At 36.7% G+C, this 26,663-nt stretch overlaps 1 protein-coding gene across 37 annotated transcripts in view; it reads left to right on the top strand.

The window, feature by feature from the left end:
• The window catches only part of DLG2 (discs large MAGUK scaffold protein 2), a 1,042,459-nt gene that overhangs the window by 691,927 nt on the left and 323,869 nt on the right, over positions 1–26,663 (top strand). For 35 of the 37 annotated variants that reach the window (XM_080581564.1, XM_080581542.1, XM_080581576.1 and 32 more), the window contains 2 exons: positions 1,788–1,912; positions 24,269–24,438. In XM_080581564.1, the coding sequence (XP_080437690.1) occupies positions 1,788–1,912; positions 24,269–24,438 (295 nt within the window). Of the gene's footprint in view, positions 1–1,787; positions 1,913–11,094; positions 11,559–11,580; positions 12,098–24,268; positions 24,439–26,663 lie in introns of those variants that run through there. The other 2 variants (XM_080581571.1, XM_080581569.1) reach the window with 2 other exon arrangements.

Raw genomic sequence — 26,663 nt, 5'->3', positions numbered from 1 at the left:
CTTATTCTAATAAACCTTCTAGAAATTTGTCCTTGGTTTTAGCATTGTTTTAAGGTTTTTTGTTCCAGTCTTCCTGAAGTGTGTATATGCATACATTTTTTTTTCATTCTCATATGTTGGAAGATTAAATTCATTAACAACTTGGCATATAGAAGAACTTACAGGAAACTATTCTTATCATATTGTTTAGAGTGCAAGTTGGTGTTGAGTGCACTGTATGATTAAGTTGAGTGCACAGAAAATAACCTGAATCTGAGATGATCCCGATGATGAAAGAGAGATTAAGTCATAGGTTTATAATGCTGGCCTGGAGATACTTATTAACACTAGAGAAAATATAGAGAAAGTGTTATATGTACACACAATGTTATGTTTTTCATATTATAGCTACCTGACCATCATTAAGATACGTGTAATTCTAAATCTTTCTCCTTGGGTTATAAATTAGTTCAGTACTGAAAATTTATTCACAATTATATGCTGATAGCAGAGCTGCAGATTCTGTGGACATCTCCTGAGTAATGAGAACTGCATCATTTGTGAATGTAGAATACTGATAACAGAACTGAGAATTTGACACACTGCACACAGGCAACATGCAGATTTTCATACACAAAGTACACATGCCTGACCTAGTAACTGAACTACAGTTTAAAAACAAATATATATATATATTTAAAACAAAACGACAACAGCAAAAGAGGTGCTATTTGCTGTTTTTAGTAGCAATTCTTATCACTAGGACTGAATGAGATATCTGTCCACAAGCAGCAGTGATGAAAAGCAATTACCAGTAATCTGAGATGCTGCATGAAATTACAGTGAAGAAAAAAAAAAAAAAGATACTTTCAGTGCCCTGAATGTATTTTATCCACAGCACCACAACACTGGACATATTTTGCAATAGCAATAGTTCTGTACAACTATGATAAGCCTAAATACCTAATTGTAAAAATACTTTGGGACGATGGAGACTCCATCCAGTATTGTATTGCATCGAATGTATTATTGTATTTCAAAAGAATGTCTCTGATTAATATTTATTTATATAGAAAAAGTGTAGTAACTTAAATGTATTTCCAAAAATGGGTTAGAATTGCTGGTTAGAATTGTACGTGAGAAATAATGGCTGCATTTGTGTGTATGTATGTGCATGCATACTAACTTATTTCTCATGATATCGTCATAAATAGCAGTAGCAGTAAATAGGATTATTGAATAGATCTTTATAATGAATATTTCAAACATTTCCTCGTAGCAAATCAGTAGGATGAAAGACATACTGTGGGTTGTTTTTTTTAATAAATAAATGCACATGAATCTGAACAACGATCTCTTTTCAACAGAAAATGATGTACTAAAATATTTCAGAGCTAAATGTTACTCACTGTTTCCATTTATAAATGGAGGGCTTTTTAAACATCTTTTTAAAGCTCTGAAGTGTTTTTAGCCTCTAGCTCTCATTGACTTGGATAAATTCATATTGGAGTTCAGATGCTAATTTATGTGACTGCTTTTGAAAACAAATTTAGGTCAAATCCTGTTTCTGCAGAAGCATCCATTAACTCTGCCATTAACTCTGGGAGTTCTTTGTGTTTGCAGCTTCTGTTCTTTAACTGACAATTATTTTTCTTTTTTTTTTCTGGCTGAGTCACCCACCTGAAAGTATGGTGTTGCCAAATAAAATGCTCTCTTTAAGAAGCAAGGATACTTTGCTTGTGCACTGCAGGTAAGTTCTGTAGAAATCCAGCATCTGGTGATGCATTTTCTTTTCTTTACTTTTTCAGGGGAATTCTGGCCTGGGGTTCAGTATTGCTGGAGGAACAGATAACCCACACATTGGGGATGATCCTGGGATATTCATAACTAAGATTATACCAGGAGGAGCTGCAGCAGAGGATGGAAGACTCAGGTAAAAACTGTCTAGAGATGTTTGGAAACAAAATGCTACATTATTATAAATTGTCCTCTAAGAGTCCAATGTGATTTGGGTCTTTCATGTGGTCAGGGGGAGTAAATGACATGACTAGAGTCTCCTTTCTGCTAATGTAGGAAAACTGCTTTAAGTAGCTTAAATACTAATAAAGTTAGTTAAGGGTTAAGGCTAGTTAAGCCCTGTATAAAGGGCCATTTGCTGGTTCCACCTCCATCTTTGTACCAGTCATTTCATTTAGTACAAGAGGAGAGATGGGGACAGGAGGAGGAAAAAGTCATTATCAAAAAGAAAGTCTTCTCTGCTTGATCACTATATGTTCATGACTGAAGAGCTACGCTTTCATGTTATATATTAAGGCTATCAACACTTCCCAAACTGCAGAGCCATTCCTAAGTAGCCATAGCTATTTGTAGATGCTCCCTGTTGTTTGACTGCAGCAGTGAGGTATGCTTATCTGCATTTCCAAACTTTTTTTTTTCTTTTTGTCTCTGTCAGGATGCAATGGCTCTGTTCTGTATTTTGAGTCACCTCCAGAGTATTCTTTTGCTGTAGCTCCTGAGGTAAACACATAGATCACTTGAAAATTGTGGTACCCAGATACATTGTAGTGCGTGTCTTAAACAAGATGTACCACAAAAGTACTTGTGCTTCTCTTTCCTTACAGACTTAACTCAGAAAGGTTTCTGTCTGTCACAGAGACTGGCAATCATATGTCAGTTGAGAAGCCTGCTGATGCTGCAAAAAGGCAATTTAGCTGGAAAGACTTTGGATAAAATTCTGAAGTTTTCGGGATCTCAGCACTGGAACCTGACCTCTAGGAGTCTTTGCCAAAAAACAGATGGCCTAAAATCCATGAAATGTGACCAGATGGTAACAGAAACATTTTTGGAAAGCCTTGTCCTTTAATTCAAAAATAAAAGTATGAGGAATTGGTCAGTTTTTAGAGGAAGCTTTGAATATTTCATATGTTAGGTTAGTAATTCCTTTTAGGAAAATAATGTTATTTTTGCTGTTACAGTGATAAGGAGTCAGGGTGGTTGGCAGTGCCTGAAGAGTGTATGATATAAATAAGATTGTAGACAAAGAGAGGAGAAATAATCTCATGTAACTTTATGACTAAGGTGCAGCAATCTACATCTAAACTAATCATTTTAGAGTCCCCTAACAGTCAGTGAAGAAAAACCTAGGCATTTCTATTTTGTCATACATCACATGCTAAAGTCAACGTCTACGATAGAAGAATCACATCTTAAAAGAGCATTCAAGTAGCTCAGCTACAGTGATCTATACTGTAAATGTCTGCTTTGGGCCAGATGGGCTTCATGCAAAACAGGGTCAGGAAGCACATGTTTGGAAATCACGCTATCAAATATGACATGACAAACAACATAGGGGGTCTTAAACTTTACCACAAATAAGAAAGAATTCCTTTCAAAAAATAATAATATCTTTTTAGTAGAGTTTTTATTACTTTTGGAAGCTGTTCTGGTTTAAGCTATTAAGAAGACACACGTCATTGTTGTTTTTTTTTGTCTTACTATCTTTATATGAAATCAAGTATTTTGTAATTCATTGCTTTACTAATTAACTAGTGTAAATTGAACTCATGGTTATGTGGTAATTACTGTGTTGTAAGTCTTAAGAAGACCTTCTAAATCCACAAAAGATATTGTACTAATGCAATTCATTAATCCATACTAAGATTAGACCTGGAAAGCTTTGTGTTTTGTAATAAAAGTTTATCTTATTACTAAGACTATTATTATAGTCTTAGAGTACAGTATTTGTTAGCATTTTGAAGTGAAATGTTATAATTCAAATTTAACCACAGTAGTAAAAATATTTGATAAACATATTCGGCTTGGTATTTTTGCTCTTCTCTTTTGTAAACAGAACTCATTTACATCAAATTCTTCTCTCGTTAGTACAGAATATCTGAATGCAATTAGATCAAATTCAATCAGCAGAACTTTTTAACTTCAAGTAAAACTGTAGGCATATTAAAAATATGTCTCTAAAAACTACCATTAGGAAAATGGATTGACTTCATCCTGTGGGTTTTACACTCAATAAAATCTTAATTTTTTAGCTGAATATCACACAGTATCAATTCCAGATAGAGTATCTGGGATACAGAGTACCTGGAATTTCTTCCCAGTAACTCTGTATTGTACTCAGCACTCAAAAGGCGTTTTTTTCCTGCCTCAGTTTCCCAAAGGCTCTTCAAAATTTGTGTAGTACACATGAATTTGTACTTGGCTTTCCCAATCTTACACTCAAACACAAGCTGAACAGACACACTGTTATAGAACTTTTTTTTTTTTCAATATTTTACAGTGTAAGGGCAGAAGTCATTCAAAAGACCTCACCATGATTTCCAAGAAAAGTTTCTGTCTGGAATGCAAGAGAGCTACTTGCATATAAACTCCATGTTTAAAAGGTTTGGGATGGCGAGATTTTATTTTATTTCACAATGTTTTTCCTAGGGGAAGATTCCTCCTTTCCTTGTTTTATCTGCTAAGTGGGTTTCACTTCGCTACAATGCTAGCAAGGAAACAATCCTGTCATGTCTTAGGAACACCTGAAAATGTATGTATCAGTGATCTTTACCAATATGCCACTGAAGAGAAGAGCTATCCTGGGGCAGCTTCTGCTGACTTACATAACAAATAATTTTACTTAATGGCAAGTTTATCAGCTAAGGCCACTCAGTAGGAACAGCAGCTCAATGACATGCAGTAACATCCATCGAGAAAGGCAATAATCCACGTACCTAGCAGAAGTCCTATTTGAATCCCTGAGAAAGGGGGATTGGTGTTTATTTACAGAACATATATATATATACTTTCGGTGTCCACTTTTGCCTCGGACTCTGCCTGCAATTACTGTATATTATATAGTATTGTGGACTGTTTGGACTGGCTTCTAAATCTACTGCCTTTTCTTAAATCATAAAAGCCTGTAAAATCACTTTTACTGCATCTTACATAAAGTCCCTTTTATGTAATTGTGCTCAGTGAAGTTCCTCAAATAGAGAGATTCTGAAAGCGACCTTCAAGAAATGGACTTAATGCTGCAGACCCTGGCAAATCTTTTACATGTATGTATGGACTGACAAGCAGAAGAGTAGATAGTAGCTTCATCAAAGTCCAACAAAAGCAAACACAACCTCCTGAAGCTGGGAAGGAGTAACAGTTGTGGTAGAGGGTGGGGGCTTGGCATTGTGGAAAACAGCTTTGCAGGGAAGACCTGGGGGTCCTGGTGGGCAGTTTATATTTATAACTGTGACAATGAGGGAGGGAAGGAAGATGACAGAGCCTTACTCTTCTGCATAGAGCCCAGGTCAAGAAGCAATGGACACAAAATGAAAATAATAAATAGATTAATTAAAACGTGAAATTCCGTCTGAGCACAAGACAGTACTTTTTTTTTTTTTTTTACTGTGACAGTGGTCAAGCAGTGGGACAAATTGCCCGGAGAAATTATGGAGTCTGCATCCTTGGAGGTATTCAAACCCTGACCAGTCATGTTTCTGGACAACCTGCTCAAGCTAACCCTGCTTCAGCAGGAAGGGCTGGATGAAATGATCTCAAGCGGTGCTTTCCAAAATAAATGGTACTGTGATTCTCTAATTTGCACCTGAGTCATCAGTGTGCTGTGGTAGTGATGAAGGCCAGCATGGAGGACAGTTGAGAGGAAGCACTAGAGGCAACAGTCAAATGTTGCAACAAGGGAAATACAAGATGGGTGTGAGATGGTGGTGGTGGGAGTTTTTTTCTTTAATGAGGGTAGTTTAGTGAGGCATTGTAAGTGGTGGTTCAGCAAGGTTGTGGGATCTCTGTCTTTAGATGGTTCCAAAGTTTGTCTGGACAAAACCCTGAGCAATGGGATTTAACTTTTCAATTCAAAGGTTGAACTAGATGTCCTCCAGAGGTCTTTTCCAGCCTGAATTACTCTCTGATTCTGTAGATTGTATTTATATATAAAACCTGATTGTGAGAGTGGAACAAAGGTAAATAAATTTCTACTTTTCTGTTGTTTTTTGTTTATGGTGTTTGTTTATTTTTGTTGCTGTTGTTTTGGTTTTGTTTAGTTTTGGGGAGCACTACTTTTATTGACAGTAGGTACAATGCATAGTGTGGGTTTGTATCTCTTCATGGCCCATATATCTTTACAGCAATATTTAACAGTAAAAGTTATCAGCCACTTTAGGCTACATTCATTTTAATAAAACATTACTAGATTTGTAAGATTTCTTGAACTTTCAAATATTAATACATACTATTTTTCATACTATCCTCTCTGAAATACGCTGACTTCTACAGCTAGTAAAACAGACAATGCACTGCACAATTCAGACTGTAGAGAACATTTTAGGTAAGTACACTGGCACAGACCCCTAATCTTCCAAAATACAAAGTTGTGGAATCTTCTGTGATGTCCATATATTGCAGAGGAAACTTCCTTCTTTTCTGGTTTCTTTTGGTAAATAACTTCACGGAATACAAAATAATTACTTTTGGATTTGATTACTTTAGGTAAATGTGAATATAATAGTCTTGGGAATAACTGAAAATTAGTTTTTGCTGAATGCTGCATACCATGGTTATTTGAAGCTTTGATTTTCAAGTCAGTGACAGACAAAATCTAAAAGCTCCAGGAGTAGCAAACATTCCCACTGTCGAAGTTGAAGGAGAATTTCTCTCAGCAGTTTGATTTTTTAAAACTTCTGATGCATAAAAGCTGCTTCTTCTGTCTCTTACAAAAGTCAGTCTTCCATGGGCAAGCATCTACATTTTAATAAAGAAGGTCTGAATTTAGACTTTTCCTATCTGAAAGAAAGAGAATTGCATCAGTTTATGTCTCAGTGCCTTTTTTTTTTAGTTTTATTTGACTATGTGTTGGGGAAAAAATATAGTAGTTGACTCAATTGCCTAGATAAAACAATGAACTTCAATATATCATCTCAGCAATTCCTTCTATTGACAGTTATTGATCATAAGTGATATTCTGGATTCTAAAATGCAGCATACATTTAAAAAATTCACCATACTCTGTGAAAACATGAGTGATCAGTTAACGGAACTAGAAGCAGTGTGCTGGTAAAACTTGATTAAAATAAGAGCTAGTAAAAGAATGATGAAAAGCTGTCAATTATGGACAAGTATAAAGAGCAAAGACACCCCAAATATATTTTTTTTCCAGTAGTCATAAACTGAAACAATTTTAAGTAAAATAAATAAATAAAATAAAATCTATTTATAGTTTATCACAGTCTTTTTCTGGTCTTATGGTGGAGTTATTTTTCTCAGAAGTCTGTCTGCAGGAATGAATAGATATGAATTCTTAACCCGTTGCTTCCAGATTCAGAAAAAGCACTTTTCCATTTTGTGAAGGAAATTTGGAAATATGAATTTTAAAAGGTCTTGGAATGTAGAAAACAAAAAAATCTGGGATACAGCCTGGGTTGAAATCTTATATTTTGTACCAATCTTGTGGCCTAGGGAATCTTATGGAACCTGTGGTTCAAAGATCACATTGTTACTGCTAATGTGATTGAATATGAAAGAGTTTATTTGCAGGACTGTGAGATTGATATGGACAGCCTTGGGCTTGCATTTCAAGGGATACTGTTGTACCAAAGGTTATTTTGGTATTTGAGCCTGAGATGTACTCAATAGGAAAGAGGGCTGATGAGAGGAATGAGTCAAAGGAAGAAAGTGGTTGTCCCCGCAGGCATCCTGCCCTGGTAAGCTGCCTGGACCTGTAGCTATTTCATTCATTCTTTCTTCTAGGAAACTGGTTTCAAGTCTCTTCCCATTTGTGAACATTTCTTTTTTTTTTTTTTTTTTTTCCCTTAAGGTTGTGGGCATTTGTAAGAAATTAAACACATTTAGAAAAGCACACCTACTGCCAGTTACCTTTGGCAGACTGATCAGAAACAGCACACGTACCCTCAGCCATCTGAATCCTGTAGGTTAAAAACTACTAAGGGTGTACTGTGTTTGTCTTTCCTTTGCAAATGTGTCTTTCCTGATACTACTCTAATTACTGATTGTCAGCGGGTTTAGGATTATTTAACTGCAGAATTTTTAAGGCATGCTGCCTTGTTCTACCATCATCATAACAGTCAGCCCCAGTGGATATTTTTCCCTAGCTTTCAAAGTGATCTGGTGTGGGCAAATAATGTAGCACACATGCTAATTGTTGGAGACAAGAGCCTAAATAACTTACTCTTAGTTATCCAGTAAATCAGGCAGAAAGCTTGGAATAGAATAGTGATTCCTTCTCTTCTATTTCTGTGCCTTAAGGCTTCAGTTAAATGTCTACCAGCAAAGGTTTTTAACAAATTAGATTTGTGTTCTCTTCAGTTATCAACTAACCCACTGTGATGTGTCGAAGTGTTATAATTTACTTAGATATATGTAGCAAGAGAGGAACCTCTTTCTCATGCATACTTTGTTCATAATAAAAAATTAAACTGAGAAAAGGGAATTTAAAGGCAAAGATTTCATTCTGGTCAGCTCTTCCCCCCCCCCCCCCCCCCCATCTTACTAAAGATGAACCAAAGAGGAAACACTACAAATTCATCCTATTCATTCAAACTTTAAAATTAGAATTAAGAAGCACACTGGTATAATTACATCCAGTTTGCCTGAGAAACTCAAAGGGAAAAAGAAATGGAGAAGAGGGAACAGAAGCAAGGCCCCAGTTGGGAAGTGATTTGATAAAAGACCCCCCTTCGGTCTTTGCCCCACAGGCTGCAATGACAGTACTTCACCTCTGATGAAAAGTCTGAAACCTCAATCCCTCCAGCAGCAGCAGGCACACAGTTGTTACCTGTTGGTATCCGTTTGTAACTCTAGACTGCTTACTGAGAAATGAATTGGGAATGAGAATAGGAAAAAATTAGGAGCTTTTTCAGATTAATGTGAAGAGCTGCTCCCAGGAGGGATCATGTTCTTTACAAGTGTGTCTCTAATCCAGCTTGGGCAACTGGCTTTATTTCACCGTCATTATATATCAAAACAGAAGTGTGTCTTCCTTGTGATTCACTGCCTAAGTCCCTGTTAACTTTTGATCTTGAATTAAGCCTATCAGTACCAGGTCTATGCACATTGCAATGGCATAAAGCTTGTTCAGGATGTTATTACAATTACAGTACTGCCACAAAACACTGATTCATATCTGCACTGTTTACAGGCCTCTGACAATGCTATTAGTCCAGTACATAATTTAGTAGTAAGTTAATAAAGAGACATTCACCCCATTAGGCAAAACATGCTTGCCTTGCAGACAGTCATCAATTAGATCATGAATTATTGACTGCTCACCCTGTCCTGGTTTGTGTTAGGAAGTTTGATCTTATTAACTGTGTTTGTCAGTGTATCTGTGCATATCGTTTTTTGAGCTACTATGATATAAAAGAATGAATTATCACAGGGGATCTACATAAAAAAGGCAGGTCACAAAACCAAAATTGAATTTTCATATATATATATATATTTTAAGTGGCTTACAATGACTCTTGTTTTAAATTACCAACCTATACTTCTTTTCGACAATGGAATGTGTTACCATTTAATTCTCCTTTCAGCTGTTTTCACCACTTCACTTTTCTTTTGCTGAATCCTTCTTTTTCTTTCTTTTTTTTTCCTACATGAAGTTTGCATTCCTTATTCAGTATTTCAGAGACCCAATATGTCTGTGAATTTGACTGTACTTCTGCTTTTTCTACTTTGAAAATAATTTGATAGGCTGCAGAAAAATCTCTTATGCCATGCAAGAAAGGATTGGGAAATGATGTTTTGACAGATGAATTCTCAGGTAAATGAAATATAATTTAATAGGAAGTAAAGCCATGGCTTTTCTCTGGCTTGTGAATAACTGGTGAATTTTAATAGCCTCTTTATAGAAAATAACGATGGACATTTTTGTAGGTTTTTTTTTTTTTTTGGATCGGTTTCTTCCCCCAGTAAGTTTCTGAGCTGTCTTCCACTAACTGAAACCACTGTTTGAGAATAACACTTAAGCAAAATAGCGTGTTATTAGGGCTGTAGGTACCTTGCAGGTTTATAATGCCAATTGCGTGAGGTGTTTCATGCAGTGGTACTGAATTAGTCAACAGGGCTCTTTGCCAGGAGTTTCTTTAGCAGCTATCCCACCAGAAATTTCAGTAGCCCCAGCATGCTGCAGCAGCAGCAGAACAGAACTGTGCAGCCAAATCCAAGTGATTATTTCATCAACATGTTTGCACTTCTACTGCAGTTACAAATTTAAATAGCTCAATGATAATTTGTCTTGTGTAAGAAGCCCTCTGCGGTTATATACCTTAGAAATCGTCAGTTCTCTGTGGAGTCTGGCATTAGTCAAGGAAAAAAATATTTCACATCTGTTCCTATACTCAACAGGTGTAACCCTCTGGGGTTCTGCTGAATTTTTCATTTCTTTCAATTCCCACTGAATCTGAAAATAAGATTTCAGATAAACAGGGAAAAGACTTAGGTTCTCATTTAAAAAAAAAAAAAAAAAAGGTTCCTTATAAACAGCAAAGGTCTGATTCAAAAACTTTGAAGAAAAAGCTTGGTTGGCTTTTTTGCTTCTGACAGCTAATCCCAGAAATGCTAATACATGGTGAGACAGACAGTCTGTCATTTCATGCACTGTCAAAACTCTCAGCTGCAGTTTGAATAAACACTTGGACTTTCAGGCTTTAGCCAAACTGTATTTCCTAACCATTCCTGATCTCTGTTGCTACATTCCTCATTTCGCTTTTACTATAGAAGTTAGAACAGGGGGCTTACATTTATTTCCCCATGGCATGCAGGTTTTAATATCAACCTTGCAATATGTGTGAGTATTTTGTTCGGATGTGTTGTTTACATTGTGCCATTCTGCATGTTACTCTGAGTCATGTCACTGCAAGAAGCAAGATTATTTTTTTTTCGCTTACTCAAAGTGTGTAGCCTAATAGGACTTACATTCTGAAGCTCCTGAAGTTTCCTACAGAACTTGAAGTACACGTTTTCTTCCCTTTCATTTTTTTTTTAATGCTACACCTTTGTTTGGAATAGCTCTTCTTAATCAAACCCGAGCGGAAGGGAGTGTTTTCTACTTGTTAGTGCAAGCGCCTGGGAGGCAGGACTGCGTAGTTTTGTTCTCAACTTGCTACGCCTGATCTGTGGTAACACTTTTCTTCTTTTGTGCTAAAGTTTCTCCATTTGTAAAATGGGTATAGTGATCATTATCTTTGCCTCACGGGGCTTGTTGTGAAGCTTAAACGAGTTCATATTTGCAAAGCACTTTGAGCGCCAAAGATGAAAAGTGCTTGTAAAAAAAACGAATGTGGAATTGCCTTCTGGGTTATCTGTTGTAACTGGTTTTCCTGCACAAACCTGAATATGCTTCAGACAGAGCTAGTGTCAGTTGGGAGGATTTTAACCACGGGTGAGGAATAACCAAGTAGTTTGGTGTATTTAGCAGCCAAAGCATATCTTGGACCCAAGGAAGCACCTCGTCCTTCCCTGGGCTGGACTCGCCAAGGCAGCACTGGAGGCTGTGCAACGCCAGGCCTCGAACCCCCGCATGGTGCTGGAGCCAGCCAAACCGGAGGGCTCGGAGGGTAAGTGAGGGCTGTGGAGATGTCCCTGCCCTCTACCACACCTACAGAGCCTGGCCTGGGGCATCTTCCACTACCTGCAGAGCAGCCTGAAGCTGGGAGGAGCTTTGCAGCTTCCTGGTGCCTTCTTCATTCATCTCAGACTTTACAGGGTTTTGTTTTCCTTTCCCATTTCTTTATCCCAACACCTTCCTCCCACAACACCCCACAGCTACCTACACCTCCTTTTTTCTCATTCTCTGCCCCTCTGCTCTCCCACGTTGGCCTCCGGCTTTGAAGGCAAACACAGATATTCATCCTGTGAGCAGAAGTTTTCCTTCTGGCCACCGTTAGAGGCTGCTGTCTCTGCTGGCTGCCAGAGCCACCCAGATAAAGCCGAGCTGCTGACAGAGCCTGGATGCGCTCAGAGTTTCAGTGCTTGGTTGCTAGTGGCAGTAGTTTCAGGAGGAAAGCATCGTACATGGCAGTGGCAGGAGACGAGACGCAGAGAGACTGAGGATAACTGGGGAGTTAGAGAACGGACGGAGGAATGGAAAAATGTGGTAAGAGCGAAGGATACCAAAGCTGAGAAATGAGCTGGATAAGAAATGCAAAGGAAAGGGTGGGGGAAGCAACTTATTTATTTGTGTAGTAAAAAAGGGAAATGGCACTTGCTATAGGTCTCGCGAAAGGGTTAATAAAAGAAATTTGACTGAAGTTTGAGAGCCTGTTGCAGGGAAGCCTCCTGGCGTGCCAACCAGCCTCAGCTTCCTGCCCTCTGTCTGTGATCCCCCTCCCCATCCTGCCCTCCCCTGCCTATATGGAACTCTCTGCTTCCTCTGCTATCCCCTCGCTGTCATAAACTTGCAATCAAAATCAAGTATTTAAACAAAAATGTGGGCTCATCAGGCCTAGTGGCTGATTGATTACTAACCAGGCATTTGGTCAGTGGGTTGCTAGCTTTATTTGGAGCGGTCACCTCACTCTGGTATCTGGTCTGAGTAATTGCAGTTCTATTGCTTTTAGTAAAGTTGGACTTGGTTTCCAGTAACTCAAGGCAGGAATTTCAGTTCTGATAAGTAAAAATTATCTTTTATGATTGGAAAAGTGTTTTGTTTTGTCTTTTATACTGATGTGTCTGGCAAAGGAAATAATTCATCCCCAACCCAGCAGTTTTAACTTGGCATACATTTATGGATCGTAATTCCTAACTCTGCTTGAACTGGATGTTGTGTATTTTGGGGGGAAGGGAGTCTGCCTTATGCACGTAATATGTCTTAAAACAATAATATGTGAAGCAAAAGATCATAAACTCCGTACAAAGTTTCTATAGGTGTGTCCTACCTAGTAAATGAGAATTAATTTGCCTTGAGTTATGCTAGTCAAGCAATAGCTGAAAGTTTGATGCAGAAAATCATTGTGTTATAAGTGATTTAGAATAGCTATACTTCCAAGTCCCTTATGTAGTAACAGGGTATGATTCTGCTTTCAGGGTATTTGTGATGAAGGAAAAAAACAAATGGAGAAGTCCTCCTATTGTATGTCTGTTTAGACTTGACTTGTCCAAAAAGTGTATGCTTGAGTCTGCCTGTGTGCAAATTGAATGGGTGCTAGCTATTCCTCCCTCTCAACTCTACATAGCTACACCCTGCGAGATTAGCTATTAGCTAACGACTACTTCCTGTTCTCAAAGCATGTGTAAGGAGGTTAGGCTCTTCTGGGAGGCGTAAACCCAATGGGGTTTTGCTTCTCTTCTCAGTATACGATGGGTTTGTCCAAGAAGCATCCTGAACCTCTGGATTTTATCAGAGAAAATAAAAATGATACTTTTCATAGTGTTGTTGTTCCCTTGGCTCAACCTTGGGGCAGATATATGAGAAATTTTGACAGTATTTTTTTTTTCCTAAGGTGAGGATGTAGACAGCAATATTTGGAGTTATTGTGGAATTCACCACCATTTTTAGCTCCTGAATATTGTTGGTCATGTTCCAGGAGGTCATCATGAGTAACTTTCAAGTACTTCCAAGTCAATATGATGCAGTGAGCATTCATGCGTTTTTTTGAAGCTTCAGCTTTTATAAAGTTTTGAATAATAATAATAAGGTCAAATTATTGTTTTTCTGCAGTGTTAGTTTTAAAAATTTAGTAACACATTCACTCTTGTGCCTAAGAATGGACTAAGGTTAACTGCTTACCAAGTTTCTTTTGGAAATCAACAACTTAAAATATACATGTTTAGTGCATTAGGCAGTAGTAAATTTTTAAAAGTCTTCAACAGATGTGGGAATTAATTTAAATTATACAGTTTACTTATTGGACTTATAATTGTTTAAATAAGCTATTTTTTTTAAGTCTCACTTGCCTGTGAGCTTTTCTTAATGGAGTGCTGGCTGCATCCCCACATAAAAATTTGCTGTATACAAATTTCAGGTCTAAAAAGACTTCAGCATGCAATACTAGCTGAGCAAACATTTTTTGATGCAAAATTAGGTCCACATTGCTTTTCAGTGGCAAAGGGAGAAAAGTAAGTCAGGGATTCCTTTATTAAAAAATAATAAACAAACAAACAAAAAAATAATAATTCACCTTTCAGCTCATCTCTGAAGGGAAACCTGCATTCTCCATCCTCTTCCTAGGAAGCATGAGCCCACATCTTCCAGAAAAGTAATTAAACTGGAAGAGCTATGAAATAAATGTCTTTTATTCTTTACTTCCAAAATTGCTTCACTTCCTGAAAGCCAAATATTGAGATATTGAGTAAGAGCAGTGTTGCAGTAAACATGTCATTCACAGAGAAAGGTGCAGGTTGTGAACCAGGGCCTCGTCCCTATGGATATCATGAGCATTGATCAGGGACACATTGTGGTGACAATTTTTGAAATATATTTAAATATTTAATCGAGTCAAAGCAAGAGGCAAAATTTACTTTCATTCTTATATTGAGGATGCTTTCCAGAATAATGGGAGATTTTTACTGCAATTTAAAAAGAGCATTACATTATAAAAAGTGGAACATCTTCAGCTCTGGAATCATTTTTCTAGGAGGTGATATTGGATAATAAGACAGCAGATGGTTGTTTTGATTTTTGATTCCCTGACTGTGTAACCTTTTATTTTGTTTTATTCTATTTTATTTTAATTCAAAATGTATTAGAATGAAATGACTTATTTTTGGCTTGGCTGGAAATTTTTTTCAATGTAAAACAATGTCATTTCTTCAAGAAACAAAGCTAATAGAAACAGCTTTGACTTGAACTGCTTTTTTGTTGTTGTTGTTGTTGTCGTCGTTGTTTGTTTGTTTGTTTTCCAGAGTTCACTTATAAATCTGTAGGTGCAGCCAAGAGGTGTTCAGATAAATAGAAAGACGGAGGGGTGGGGTTTCTCTGAAATGTTATCACTGGTGGTAACTAGTGTGACCACTAGATCAGCTATATGCCTTTGGCTTGTAGAGTTTGTCTAGCAGGGCCTTTCTTATGATGATGAAAAATCAGTTATGAAAGGCAAGAGATTATGTCCTGTTTCCTAAGCACAGGAGAGAAACAGAGCATTGAGAATGACCAGGGAGCAATGTTTGCTATCTCTTCTAATGAAAGGATTTGGGGAGATCAAATGAATTTGTTTATTTATTAACTGGTAGCAAAGCCATACTGACTGGCAGAGAACACTGTGGATATGAAGTGTACATGGGTTTTGAAAACAAATTAAATTTGTGGAAAAGGAACCTAGCTCAGGCTATTAAATAAAATAGTAGTATATGTGATTCAGGAAACCATAGAGTCATCAGAATCTGAAAATGTATTCTGGGTAAATACTGTATTGTTCTTTTCCTATACCATCTGGTAAAGGCCACCATTGGAAGGAAACAGCAGGTCCGATGGACCCCTGTTCTGGCTTATGGTTTCATATAGCTTTTATCTTTGCAGCCAGGGAAACACCTTCAACCACACTTTAGCTCCAATCTTCCCTGCAGCTTGATCATTCAGGGGCAGCAGTGTTTCCATTAAGCAAAGGGCAGGATTCCTGGGTGGGTCGTGCTCCTCAGTGGGGACATAGATGGGTAAGGTTTGGCTGGGGAGCTTGGTGCAGCCTGAGTGATGGCCAGCTTACCCTGCAGCCACCCAGCCCTCAAGATCTCTGATTTTAATTTGTGAGAGAGGTTTTTGCACTGTAGGGTTGAGCCTGTCCTTTTCTTTTTCCTATTTTTATTCCTTTTGGTAGCCATTAATGGGCCCCCTCTTGAAATCAATCACTGCATGGCTGGTTTTGCAGGAGCTCAAGCTAGTTCTAAACGAGCTCAAAGTTGCAGAGTGGCATTAACATGGCCCTTTACCAATGATAATTGGCTGTAGACATATGGTAAACAGCAATCCAGGTGGCTTTCCATGCTAGATCTACTGCTGCCAGTGTCTGTGCTGGTGTGGCTAACCCTGCATTGGATTTCACTGTGCCAATTTGATGTATATGAGCTGTCTTCAGACTCTCTTGGATACTAGATAGTATCTTTGCAGATATTTTCAATGGAGATGTATATAAGCACTTCCAAACAAATAGACATCCCATGATACAGGCATACTGCCTAAAAGGCTAATATGATCTGTTCAGCGTGGTAGAAAGGGTTAACTGAAGGAGAGCCCCAGCCTTTCCCCAGGAAGTTCTCAGAATTAGGCTAGAATGCAGAAATGATCCAAAGTATTTTAAACAACAGATAAACTGCTTTTTAGCCAAGTTTGTGCCTAGAATGAAGTCTTGCAGCTGAGTTTAAGACCTTTAAAATAATATATATATAAAAAAAAAAAGAGTAAAGAAAAGCAAATGCTAATGTGTCCTCCATTGAAACTGTGTGAATAGGAACATATTAAAGATTCTAAATATATTTTCTTCTAGCAGTTTAAAGGCTGCAGGGACTTTTCCATTCCTAATTATATAGTGCATATGCTGTCTGTTTCTGACTTACAACTTCCAAAATAGAAATTAGAGTCATAAATGAAACACAGGGAGAGGGGAGAAGGCATGCTGTGCATGATAAGGAGCTGCTGTGCTAATATTTTTACTGATACTGTTACCAGTCACTGGCTTGTGTTCCAAATGCAGTTACTGTAATGCAGACTCTTTAATACATAGACATTTCATTAAGATGGCTGTTGTACTAAAAAATCCATGAGTAACTAAAGCAGTAGCAATGGACAATAAATGTAAATGCCTCCTGACAGTTCTATAACTGTGCTGGTTATGTCTCGGGTCTCAGTTAGGCCGTGTTATTAACAGGCTATGGAAATGCACAATCATTTGAAGCAATAACACATTCTGAAATTCAGAAGTGTTTTCTGAAATCTGAATTGTTCCCTGACAATTTGCCTTCAGTCTCTGTTCTGGAAATGAAATGGAAGTCCTCTGGTAACACAGCTGCAAGTCAGGCTGGTGTGACCTTAAACCCTCTTGGAGGTGATCTGAAATTTTTGACTGCAGTACAGTAGGCATTTCTTCCTCCTAAACCATAACTGGGCTCCTGGTATACAGAGGAGGAATTTCCCCCATGCTTTCTGCTTTCTGGTGCAATCCCACATGGCTGTTGCCTTCTGGAGGATGAGGGCTTCCTGCTAGTTTGTCCTGGACAATCAGAAAAGCAGCCAAGACATTGCACCAGTCCAGGGGGAGCGAGCAGGGTCTGCTGTGCACAGGCTTTTTCTCCTGCTCTTTTCTGTTCTGCTTCTTTTCTGTTCTCTCAGCTGGGAGGGAACACGATCAAGACTGACTTTCCTCTCGGAAAGGTAGATTGCTCTTTCTATGCCAAGACTGCTGCAACGGTCCAGAGGAGTGTACAATGAACTGTGGGGACACCTAACACAACTTCAGGTCACTCACCAAAACCTCCTGCCAGTAGGTGTGGGCTGACGGCTGGTGGTATGCTGCAGATACTGCTGCAGGGTTTCTATTACTCTGTTGTAAAAGCAACACATATTCTTAAATGGAAAACATTCCTAGGGTTTTTGATTTCGGTCTCTGGCTGAAAATCAAGCTGGTTGCTGGTGTGAGTTGAGGCTGCAGCAGCACAGCACTAGGCCTAACCAAGCACACCCTGCTTTTTGACAGGACTCGTCTCAGCTTTCAGGCTCCACACAGCCAACACACAGAAACTGGTTTGCTAGCACAGACAGAGAAAGCATCTATCTGGCTCTATGTACTCACAGAAATGCTATGCCAGAGTTTAGTTCCCTGTCTTTACACACATACAGACCCATCCACCCACCCCCTTTGCAAGTGGTGGAAGCGTTTGGCCTTCATCTCTGACTTCTAAGGGCTGGGTTCAAGGGTGAATGCAGCCAGAAGGCAGAGAGCTGCTTTGGTTCATTATCTGTTGTGGTCAGTATGCCTACAGGCTACACTGGGGGCTGGTCCCTGCCTGAGATTAGCCAAAAATGTGCAGATTTTCCTCTGGAAAGTTTATGTAGAGTGTAAACGGAAGAAAAAGGTAAGGGGAAGGTAAATGGGTTTATCATCTTCTATTTGAAGACTATGAAAAAGGAAGTAAGTGACCGGCTCAAAGTTGTACAGAAAGAGTTGGGATGGCATCGGGTGAACATTTTGCGGGAAAAACATTATATTTTTCCTCAATTTATTTGTTACACATGAATGGCACTTGCTTAAGAATTGGGAAGATGTTTTTTCGTTTTTTTTTTTTTTTTTTTTTTTTTTTTTTTTTTTCTCTCTTGCAACACTGCAACACTTTGGTTTTAGTCCAAACCAAACTTTTGGCTTTAGTTTTTATCTGCTTTTCTCAAGACCACAGACAATTCTGCCCTTGTTGGAAGCGTGGGTTAAATATACTTCAGATACTGCCTTCATGTTAAATACATTTGGGTTTCCATTATATTGTTGTAATATCTGCATATATATTTAAAACAAGATTGCTCGTAGGAGTTCAGATTTTTATTAAGTTCAGCTCAAATTCTTTCAAGTCATTCATAAATTATTTTTCCACCCAAACCATAACTTTTATCAGCCATGTTTCAGCCAGTAACTCTTCTATGAGATATATGGAATTTCATTATAAAACACATAAGGGTCAAATTTTGAATTAGGATTGGCTGGTGCCTTCATCAAACTTATTTTCATAAGCACTTGATGTTCTCTAGTTTGCAGAAAGAACCATAAATTGCAAATGAGATCTGAAATTTTCTTTTACTGCTATGTTTTATCCCTTTATTTTTAAATTGGACATAACAGTAGTTTTATACTAGTTTACAATGTCAGAAAGGGGCCTGAGGGTATATGTGATTTTGCTACAGAAATTGGATCATGTGTCTAAGTATCATTATACTTAAAAAACAGTATGCCCCATGGTACATGTGTATCATTGGCATTTAGTTTTAGCTTTATATTCAGTAATTGAATAGGCAGATTTGAAGACTGCTTTTTTAAATTTGAGATCCTTTATTCTGCATTCTTGGTTGAAATTACAATAATAATAATAATGTAAAGAAATTTTATGGGCCAGTGCCAATAATTGCATTTTTTATCCCTATATACTGTACGTTTTACTTACCATGAGATGGGGAGGGTGGATATCAAAATTACCCCCAAAAATAAAAAAAATAAAGAAGTCAACAATGGGATGGAGGTGGCAGTCTTCCCTAACTAATGGACTAGATTGGTTCTCCTGGGGTCAGGTAATGTATTTACATTATGATTCACTGATATCTTTAAGAAAGGATAATAGTCAGTCCTTTCAACTTGTCACCTATAATCTTTCGTTCCTGCTTGAAGTGCTTGTTCTTGTGACATCTGTAAGGAAAAAAAAAAGGCAAAAAAAAAAAAAAAAGAAGCATCAGCCCTTTTATAGGGGAACTGTGGCTGAAAAGGTTAGACAAAGCAGGAGCAAAGAAACAAAATGAAAGTTTAGTTCTCTCTTACTTATCATTTCTATCTGGTACCTAGGGTTTTGTACTGATTCTCCCTTAATAACAGTATTTTTTTTCTTCATTTCTAAGCTTTGGCTAAAGAATAAAGTCCATATTAATTTTAACTTTTCTGAGGAAGTACCTGAAAAAGTTAGAATTGCTTCAAAATGATCTGATAACGTTGGCCTTTCTGCAGTAGAAATCAGGGTAACTGTATTTGTGTAAGCAGGGCTGCCCCATTAATAGACTGCCAATGAGTCTGGAGGTGTCTAGATGATAACTAAGGCCTGTGGATTACTGCAGCTTTTAGTGTCTGCATTGTCCTGTGGAGCGCAGATAAGTCCCTTGTTTCTGAGACCATGGTTGGTTCCAAGTAGTTCCTCTATGGAATTGCAAGAGGGTTAATGTTTCCTGGCAGGACCATTTGGTCTTCTGCAGCTCTTTGCTGCTGTACTAGACTGCTTTGGGTCTCACTGCAGGGCACCATATTGCGTAGAACAGACTGAACAGAATAATCATTACCAGTTGTCGCCTACTATATTTCTGATAGGTGCCTAAGGGTCGCGTTCATCTTCTGTTCTTACAACTTGACTGAAGAAATTACCAGCTTTTCAAGGATGTCTGCACAGTTTCTTGAAATTAGTAATCAGAAAACTCAGATGAAGGTAGTCAGGTTTAGAACAAAGTTGGAAGAAGCCCTTAAAGCATAGTATTTTTTTGTAATTAATCCAACCACTCATTTGTGTTGAAGATAGCAACAGCTACTGGTAAACCTCTGCATCTCTGACCCTGTCTTAAAAGGCAAAATCTCTCTCATATTTCTTGCATCAGTTGTAACTGTCTTGATGTGGTTGTAGCATGTACTGTGTTCTGTATTTTGTGAGCCAGAGTTCTTCATATCTGAATTATTCTACAAATTCTTGTAGAATATATCCATTTTGTAACAGTATTTAGATGAGCCAGCATGCCATGGGACGAGCTGCCTCGCTTAATTTTAACTTAGCAGTTACCTGCATGGGTGACTTGAATAGATTGAAGTATATGCATAATGTGAGTCCCAGTTTGAGTATTTTGGCTAAAATAGAAATAAGATTACTTGTACTTGAAAATTAAATCAGAGACTTCTATGCTTTGCTGAACTGAGATATGTAGTCCCTCTTTTTTCAAGGAAACAATACCATGAACATTGTTTCTAGACTTATGTTCTTTTAAGTTATGGTGCAAACATATTTTCATTCTTTTTCAACCTGGTACATGCAGTTTCCAAAATACTTCCAATCGCATGTTGCTTTCAAAGAAACATGAGTAAATTTAGCCAGGAACTCTGTGAACCCATAGCATCAGCAGATGCTGAGACTGTATTATTAAGCCTTAGCAATTAAAGTTCTACATTTTAAGACTTTTTTAACAGTTCTTTTTGTTCAGAATTTAAAAAATATATATTTTTTTAATTGTTGCAAAACTCATTAGACATAGCTTAGAATACAACTTCCTTTTCTGCTTTTTTCATTAGAAAGTTTTACATTTTTTACTGTAAGTATCTTAAAAAGTAACCATATGAACATATTTCCTTTCTCAAGGAGAAAGGTTAAGTAGAGTGGCAATAATTTAAAAGTACTGATTCTATTAGATAAATGCTTTAGTATTAAAAAATCTCTTGTTGTGAAAACGAGGTTTGTTGGAACAATTTCCTCCGACTTGGAGATTTTGTGGAACAAATATAGTTATTAGTATAGGGATCTCTTTTTTTTTTTTTTTTTGACTTGTGTATTACTATATTTGGATTATGGGCCAGATCTTTTGTTAAACATGTCTGAAGCTGGGCCTGAAACTAACTTGCACAGAGAGTGTATACCCACCTTGGGAAGATTTTAAGATAAATTGGGAAGGGAGTTCATGTATCAACAAAAGAAATATATTTTTGCCATATAGTTTTTACATGAACATCTCAATGAAACTGGGAAAATACACTGGAGGACTGTTCACAAGAGCAAAATTATAGCCTCTAAGTGATAAGACCTTAACTTCAACAGCTAAAAGAATTTTCTGATGCTGGATTTACCGATATTTTTTGGCTATTTTTATTTTAGTTTTATACTGCTGCAGCATTTATAGGTCACTAAGAGAGTAGAACTTGAGAATGGTAGAAACTGCACTGTTTAACTGGATTGTACAAAATTTTAAAAAGCTTCTGGAGCGTCTATATTAATAATAATAAAAAGAAGGTTAAGATCAGTTCACCAGCTTATGTCCTTTATTTCATTTCACAGTGGACCTGCTGTTTTAGTGGTCTGAATATTATCAATGAATATTTGTAGACCCATGAGATCACTGTTGATCTATTGCTGCATCAGTGTGTCCATTAAAAATTGTTTTAAAGCCATAAGAATTCTATAGGTACTTATATATGCACATGCACGCTCAGATGCATGTGCATGTATTTTTTTCAATATATATATATATATATTTTAGTTACAGAAACTAAAACATTCACCCTGTGTGTGTGATGGAGCTGTGGCTTTGGAAGGGTATAGGTGGATATCTCACACTAGGTGGGTTCATCATAGCAAACTAAATAGGATTATTAGTGTCAGAGTTACATCTGCACTGATAAAGTTAGTATACAAACAGAATACTTTGTAGTGAAGTACTTCCATCACCAGAGCAGCTTTGTGTTATCTCACTTAAATTCATCCTACAATAGTACTATTAATCTGAGTATTTTTAATTAACAATGGTCTTACAGTTTTAAGGGAATAGGTAATTCTAGGGTGGGATTTCTGTCGGAGTGTAAATGTCCTTTTCCAAAGGCTTTGCTTCATTTTTGCTTTATTTAGTATGTGTGTGGCTTACTGATTTTGGCAAGTTACAATTGCGTGTTCTTAGTTGACTTTTTCTGGAAGACTTTTTTTTTTTTTTAATATCTTTTACAGAGGCATCAATAGAACCTTTGTGAGAGGTTGTAGATATATAGGGTTATTGAGTAGTATCAATACTTATCAGTGCAGTGCACAGAGTATATGAAACAAAAGAAATGTAACACTTCTTTTTAGTGTTTTTATATTTTTTTCCCTCTTTATCATCTTCATAACTATCCAATGGCTAGGATCCTGTGTTTTCTTCATTAGCATTCGTATAGTTTGTATTTTAAGTATGACAATAAGAGTCAGAAATTTGACAGAAATCAGATATATGGCAGTATTAATAGAAAGACAGAGTAGCAGTTTAGACATAATTACTATCTGAGTAGGAAGTAGTAGCAGGATGCATTCATAATTTATTTAATAGAAAAAAGCAATTTATATTAGACCACTTATTAATTTGACAGCCAAACCACACAATTACACATGAATGCTTCTGGCATTGACAGAAAGCAGGAAACCCAGTCATTGAACAAAAACTGGAAACTTTGCAATACAGTACTTTTTGTCAGGAGTTTCAATTTTCTGTCCTTTCCACGTCAGACCAATTGCCAGTTGAAGGATATTATCAGTATTTCCCCTAGTAAATGTTCTTTCAAAAGGCTGATAACATAAAAAATCTTTGGTTTCGAGTAGTGTTTTTTTTGTTTGTTTTGTTTTGTTTTGTTTTAAACAAAAACAGCAGCACTCGAATATAATAAAAGTCCATTCTAAGTTCTCAGAGTTCAGATAATCTTTTGTGAACAATTCATTTTCTCTTCATGTGCTAAGACTCCTGAGCAATATCCAGTTCAAGTGTTCTTTTGCTGTAAAGGGTTGTATTTTGTGGTCAGTCTTTATGTATAGAGACAGCGAAAATGAGAATATTTTTAGCATTCCATATTTTCTTTGCTGATTGTCCTTTCAGACATGCAAAAGAACACATTCATTTATATATGCCTTTTTCTTCAGTACCCAAAATACTTACAGGCATCTCATAGTAAATGTTCATCACATAAGAACAGTATAGTTTAAGTTCATCTAGTTGCTTGGAATTTACGTTTCTTACACTCATTTGCAAAGAAAGGTTGGCACAGTAGTTAAGATATTAGCATGGTGCTATGGAGATGGTTTTAGTGCTGTCAAAGTGTAGATTTTCTTTTTAACTGTAAAATATGGAAAATACTACTCCACCTCATTAGGTTGTTTTGAGGGTGAATATATTAGCTAATCCTCAGCAAATAACCAAAAATAAGAAAATGAGGGAATGTTTTTAATATTCTATAAAAAATAGATGTTATTACCAAACAGCAGATCTTGGAGACACATTTTGTGGTGAAAACATAAACAATGAAATTTACTCATGTTATTTAGGATGAAATATTCTCTTTTAAATTGCTGTTTGTAGGACAGCATTTGTGTTTTGATAACTTAAGAATTTCTGGCTCTGCTGAAGAAGTAAGAGAGATTTAAGAAGATTTAAGAAGGTATTTTAATGAATACTGATCTCTCTGTATTAAATTAAATTAACATATTTCCTTAAGAGCAATGGTAGTAGTAGTAAAAGCATGCATCATGAATGTTGTAACTAGATGATATTAGTAAAAAGTCTTTTAATAAAGTCTGCAAAACCAAGATGTTTAGTATTCTTTTCCACTCAGTGGATCCAGCCCCAATTTATGATGGAGGGTGGTAGGTGAGTAGGTGAGTATGATGTAGGTGAGTAGGTAGACTGTAGTTTGAATCCAGGATGTCTTTTGGAGAGATGCATTCTGTTTCCATCTCATTGCTAAAATAGCATATTGCATGAAGATTGTCATCTGGTAAAATTGCCAGTGGTGTGTTTTTCGTTTTATAACACTACTGACAAAACCTTGCTCAGTCCAAAATAACAGCTGAAGCATTTAGTATCTGTTATTCTTTGTTTTTCTTGTAGGGTCAATGACTGCATCTTGCGAGTGAATGAGGTGGATGTGTCAGAAGTCTCACACAGCAAAGCTGTGGAGGCCCTAAAAGAGGCTGGCTCCATAGTCCGATTGTATGTTCGTCGAAGAAGACCTATTCTGGAGACCGTGGTAGAGATCAAGTTGTTCAAAGGACCTAAAGGTAAATATGCACATAAAAAGACATCCATTTTAACCTTGATGTTTGACCTCTCTCTTAGCTCAAATAGGACCTGATTTTGTCGATTGGTTAACTAGTTGACCTGTCAAATACTGAAATACAGTGAATTTAGGTTGGTAGAACTTGAATTCATTGTTGAAGGTCTATTCCTGGAATATAAAGAATTCAAGAAGTCGTGATTTGTTTCATTTCATGTTTGCTGTAGAGATAGTTCCTTACCTTCAGAATAAATGCAAGACAGAAATAGTATGCTTTTATTGACAGCAGATACGTTTCTTCTAAAATTCCTCTGTGTTGGACCTTTGATGTTGGATGCAGAGTTTCTGAATTCTCCCTTTATTAGGGACATTTCATGGGTATCCAACCTCTTCTTTCTGTTTTCATGTTGATGGTTTCTCCTGCAGTTATCTCCAGAACAAGGACTACTAATTTACCTAGATACATAAAAGAATTTTATTTTTTCCTTCAAAAAAATTCCATGGAAGCCTAGGAGAAGGCCTTCCCTTGTCTAAATCACCTTTATCACTTTTAACAGAACCTTCAGCCTACAGAAACAAACAAACAAAACTCACAACAAACCAAACAACAAAACCACACACAAATTTTTAGTAGCATCATTACAAATTGTAAAGCATCTCACAGGAAGCTGAGTAATATTTGTTGAAGTGAAATTTTATATTTTCTTTTCACCTTTCCTTTTATGCTTTATTATTATTATTATTTATAGAAGTTATTTTTTAACAAACTTAATTTTATTGTTTTTCCTGCCTGAAATTTCGTTACAGCTATTAGCTGTTAGATCATTATTTTTCTTTTATATCTAATTTCTGGACAAAGAAAATTATTTTTTTTTCACAGTGTATGAGAATAGAATGAAGAGACAGTAGATTTTTGCCTTTTGTTTCTTAAGCAAGTCTTTAATTAATAGCATACACATGAAATGAATGAATTCACATGTCCAATATATTTCATACATATGAGATTATTCTGCCTGTTTCATCTGCACTGAATAATCTGTAGGGTTTTTTTCAGTGCTTTCCTTTACATTTCATCTCATATGAATATTACAGTATACTTCTAAGTAGTTTTTGATGCCAGTAATACTTTTTTATTTCTAATACACTTAGAATTGTTGAGAATCATTCATAGTAAGCAGAGACAGTGCACTGTTTTCAATATCCTCTATACTATACCTCTTCTGTGTATATAATGGTTCTCTGTGAGACTTAAAATATCATCCTCTACTCTTGGCAAACAGCATGGTAGATTTAAACATACACCTTAAGCTAAACCCTCAAAGTCTGGATTCTTGTCATCAATTACAATGCTAAACTGTCTTTCTAACAGAAAAGCATATTTGTTGAGACTTCCTGTGTGTGTGAAATCAGAATATTAGTGCAGGCAGCAGTGGTTTTAAAGCTTTGGAATTAAACTAAGTATATGATATAACAGTCATTTTGAGTAACCTAAGGCTAACTAAACTAAAATTAACATATCCTTTCAGATCGTGATGAAACAGAAAAGTTATTCACCATGACCAAATTATAGCAGCATCGTGGAAATGGACAGGAAAGGCAATCATATATTAATAACTTTCTTGCAAGATGTTTGCTTTGATTGTGTGCCTGCAAGTACTTATTTTTATATTTCTATTTCCACAAAATAGGGAGGATACAAAAAAAATGCTTTTTATGATAAGCTAAAGAAGCTTTGCTGCTTAGTGCTACAAACATCAATTTTGTAGCCATGTGTTTATGAATAAGAAGTTTACTACGGTTATGTGCTATAAATACTGAATTTTATTGCTAAGCCAAATATCTTTTTTAAATTTTCACTTCAATATTATATGAACTTATATATATATATATAAGTTAACTGGAGACTTGGTTAGAAAAAAAAAAGTTGATAGTTTTTTGCAAAAAAAAAAACAACTTTTTGCATGTTAGTCCATGCACCAGCTCCTGCCTCCCTACTCATAAGCTTATTCACAAAGTTAGAAAGACGAATGTGTTTTTAGACAAGGCAACTGTTTTGCACTAAATTTGAAGCAGCAGATCTTTTCAGATGCTTCTTTTTCTGTCTGCTTCTATCAGTAAATTACTGAGTTCATCCTTCACTGCACTGACAATTTACCACATGAAAGCAACTCTTAGCTCCCCAGTAAAAACTTAAACTTGCGGATCACTAGCTTTTCTAGTTTTGTGTAG

This window comes from Anser brachyrhynchus, assembly GCF_964034855.1.
Source record: "Anser brachyrhynchus genome assembly, chromosome: 1".
Taxonomy (NCBI): domain Eukaryota; kingdom Metazoa; phylum Chordata; class Aves; order Anseriformes; family Anatidae; genus Anser; species Anser brachyrhynchus.
The sequence above is the reverse complement of the archived record's forward strand: the minus strand, read 5'-3'. Positions and strand labels throughout refer to the sequence as shown.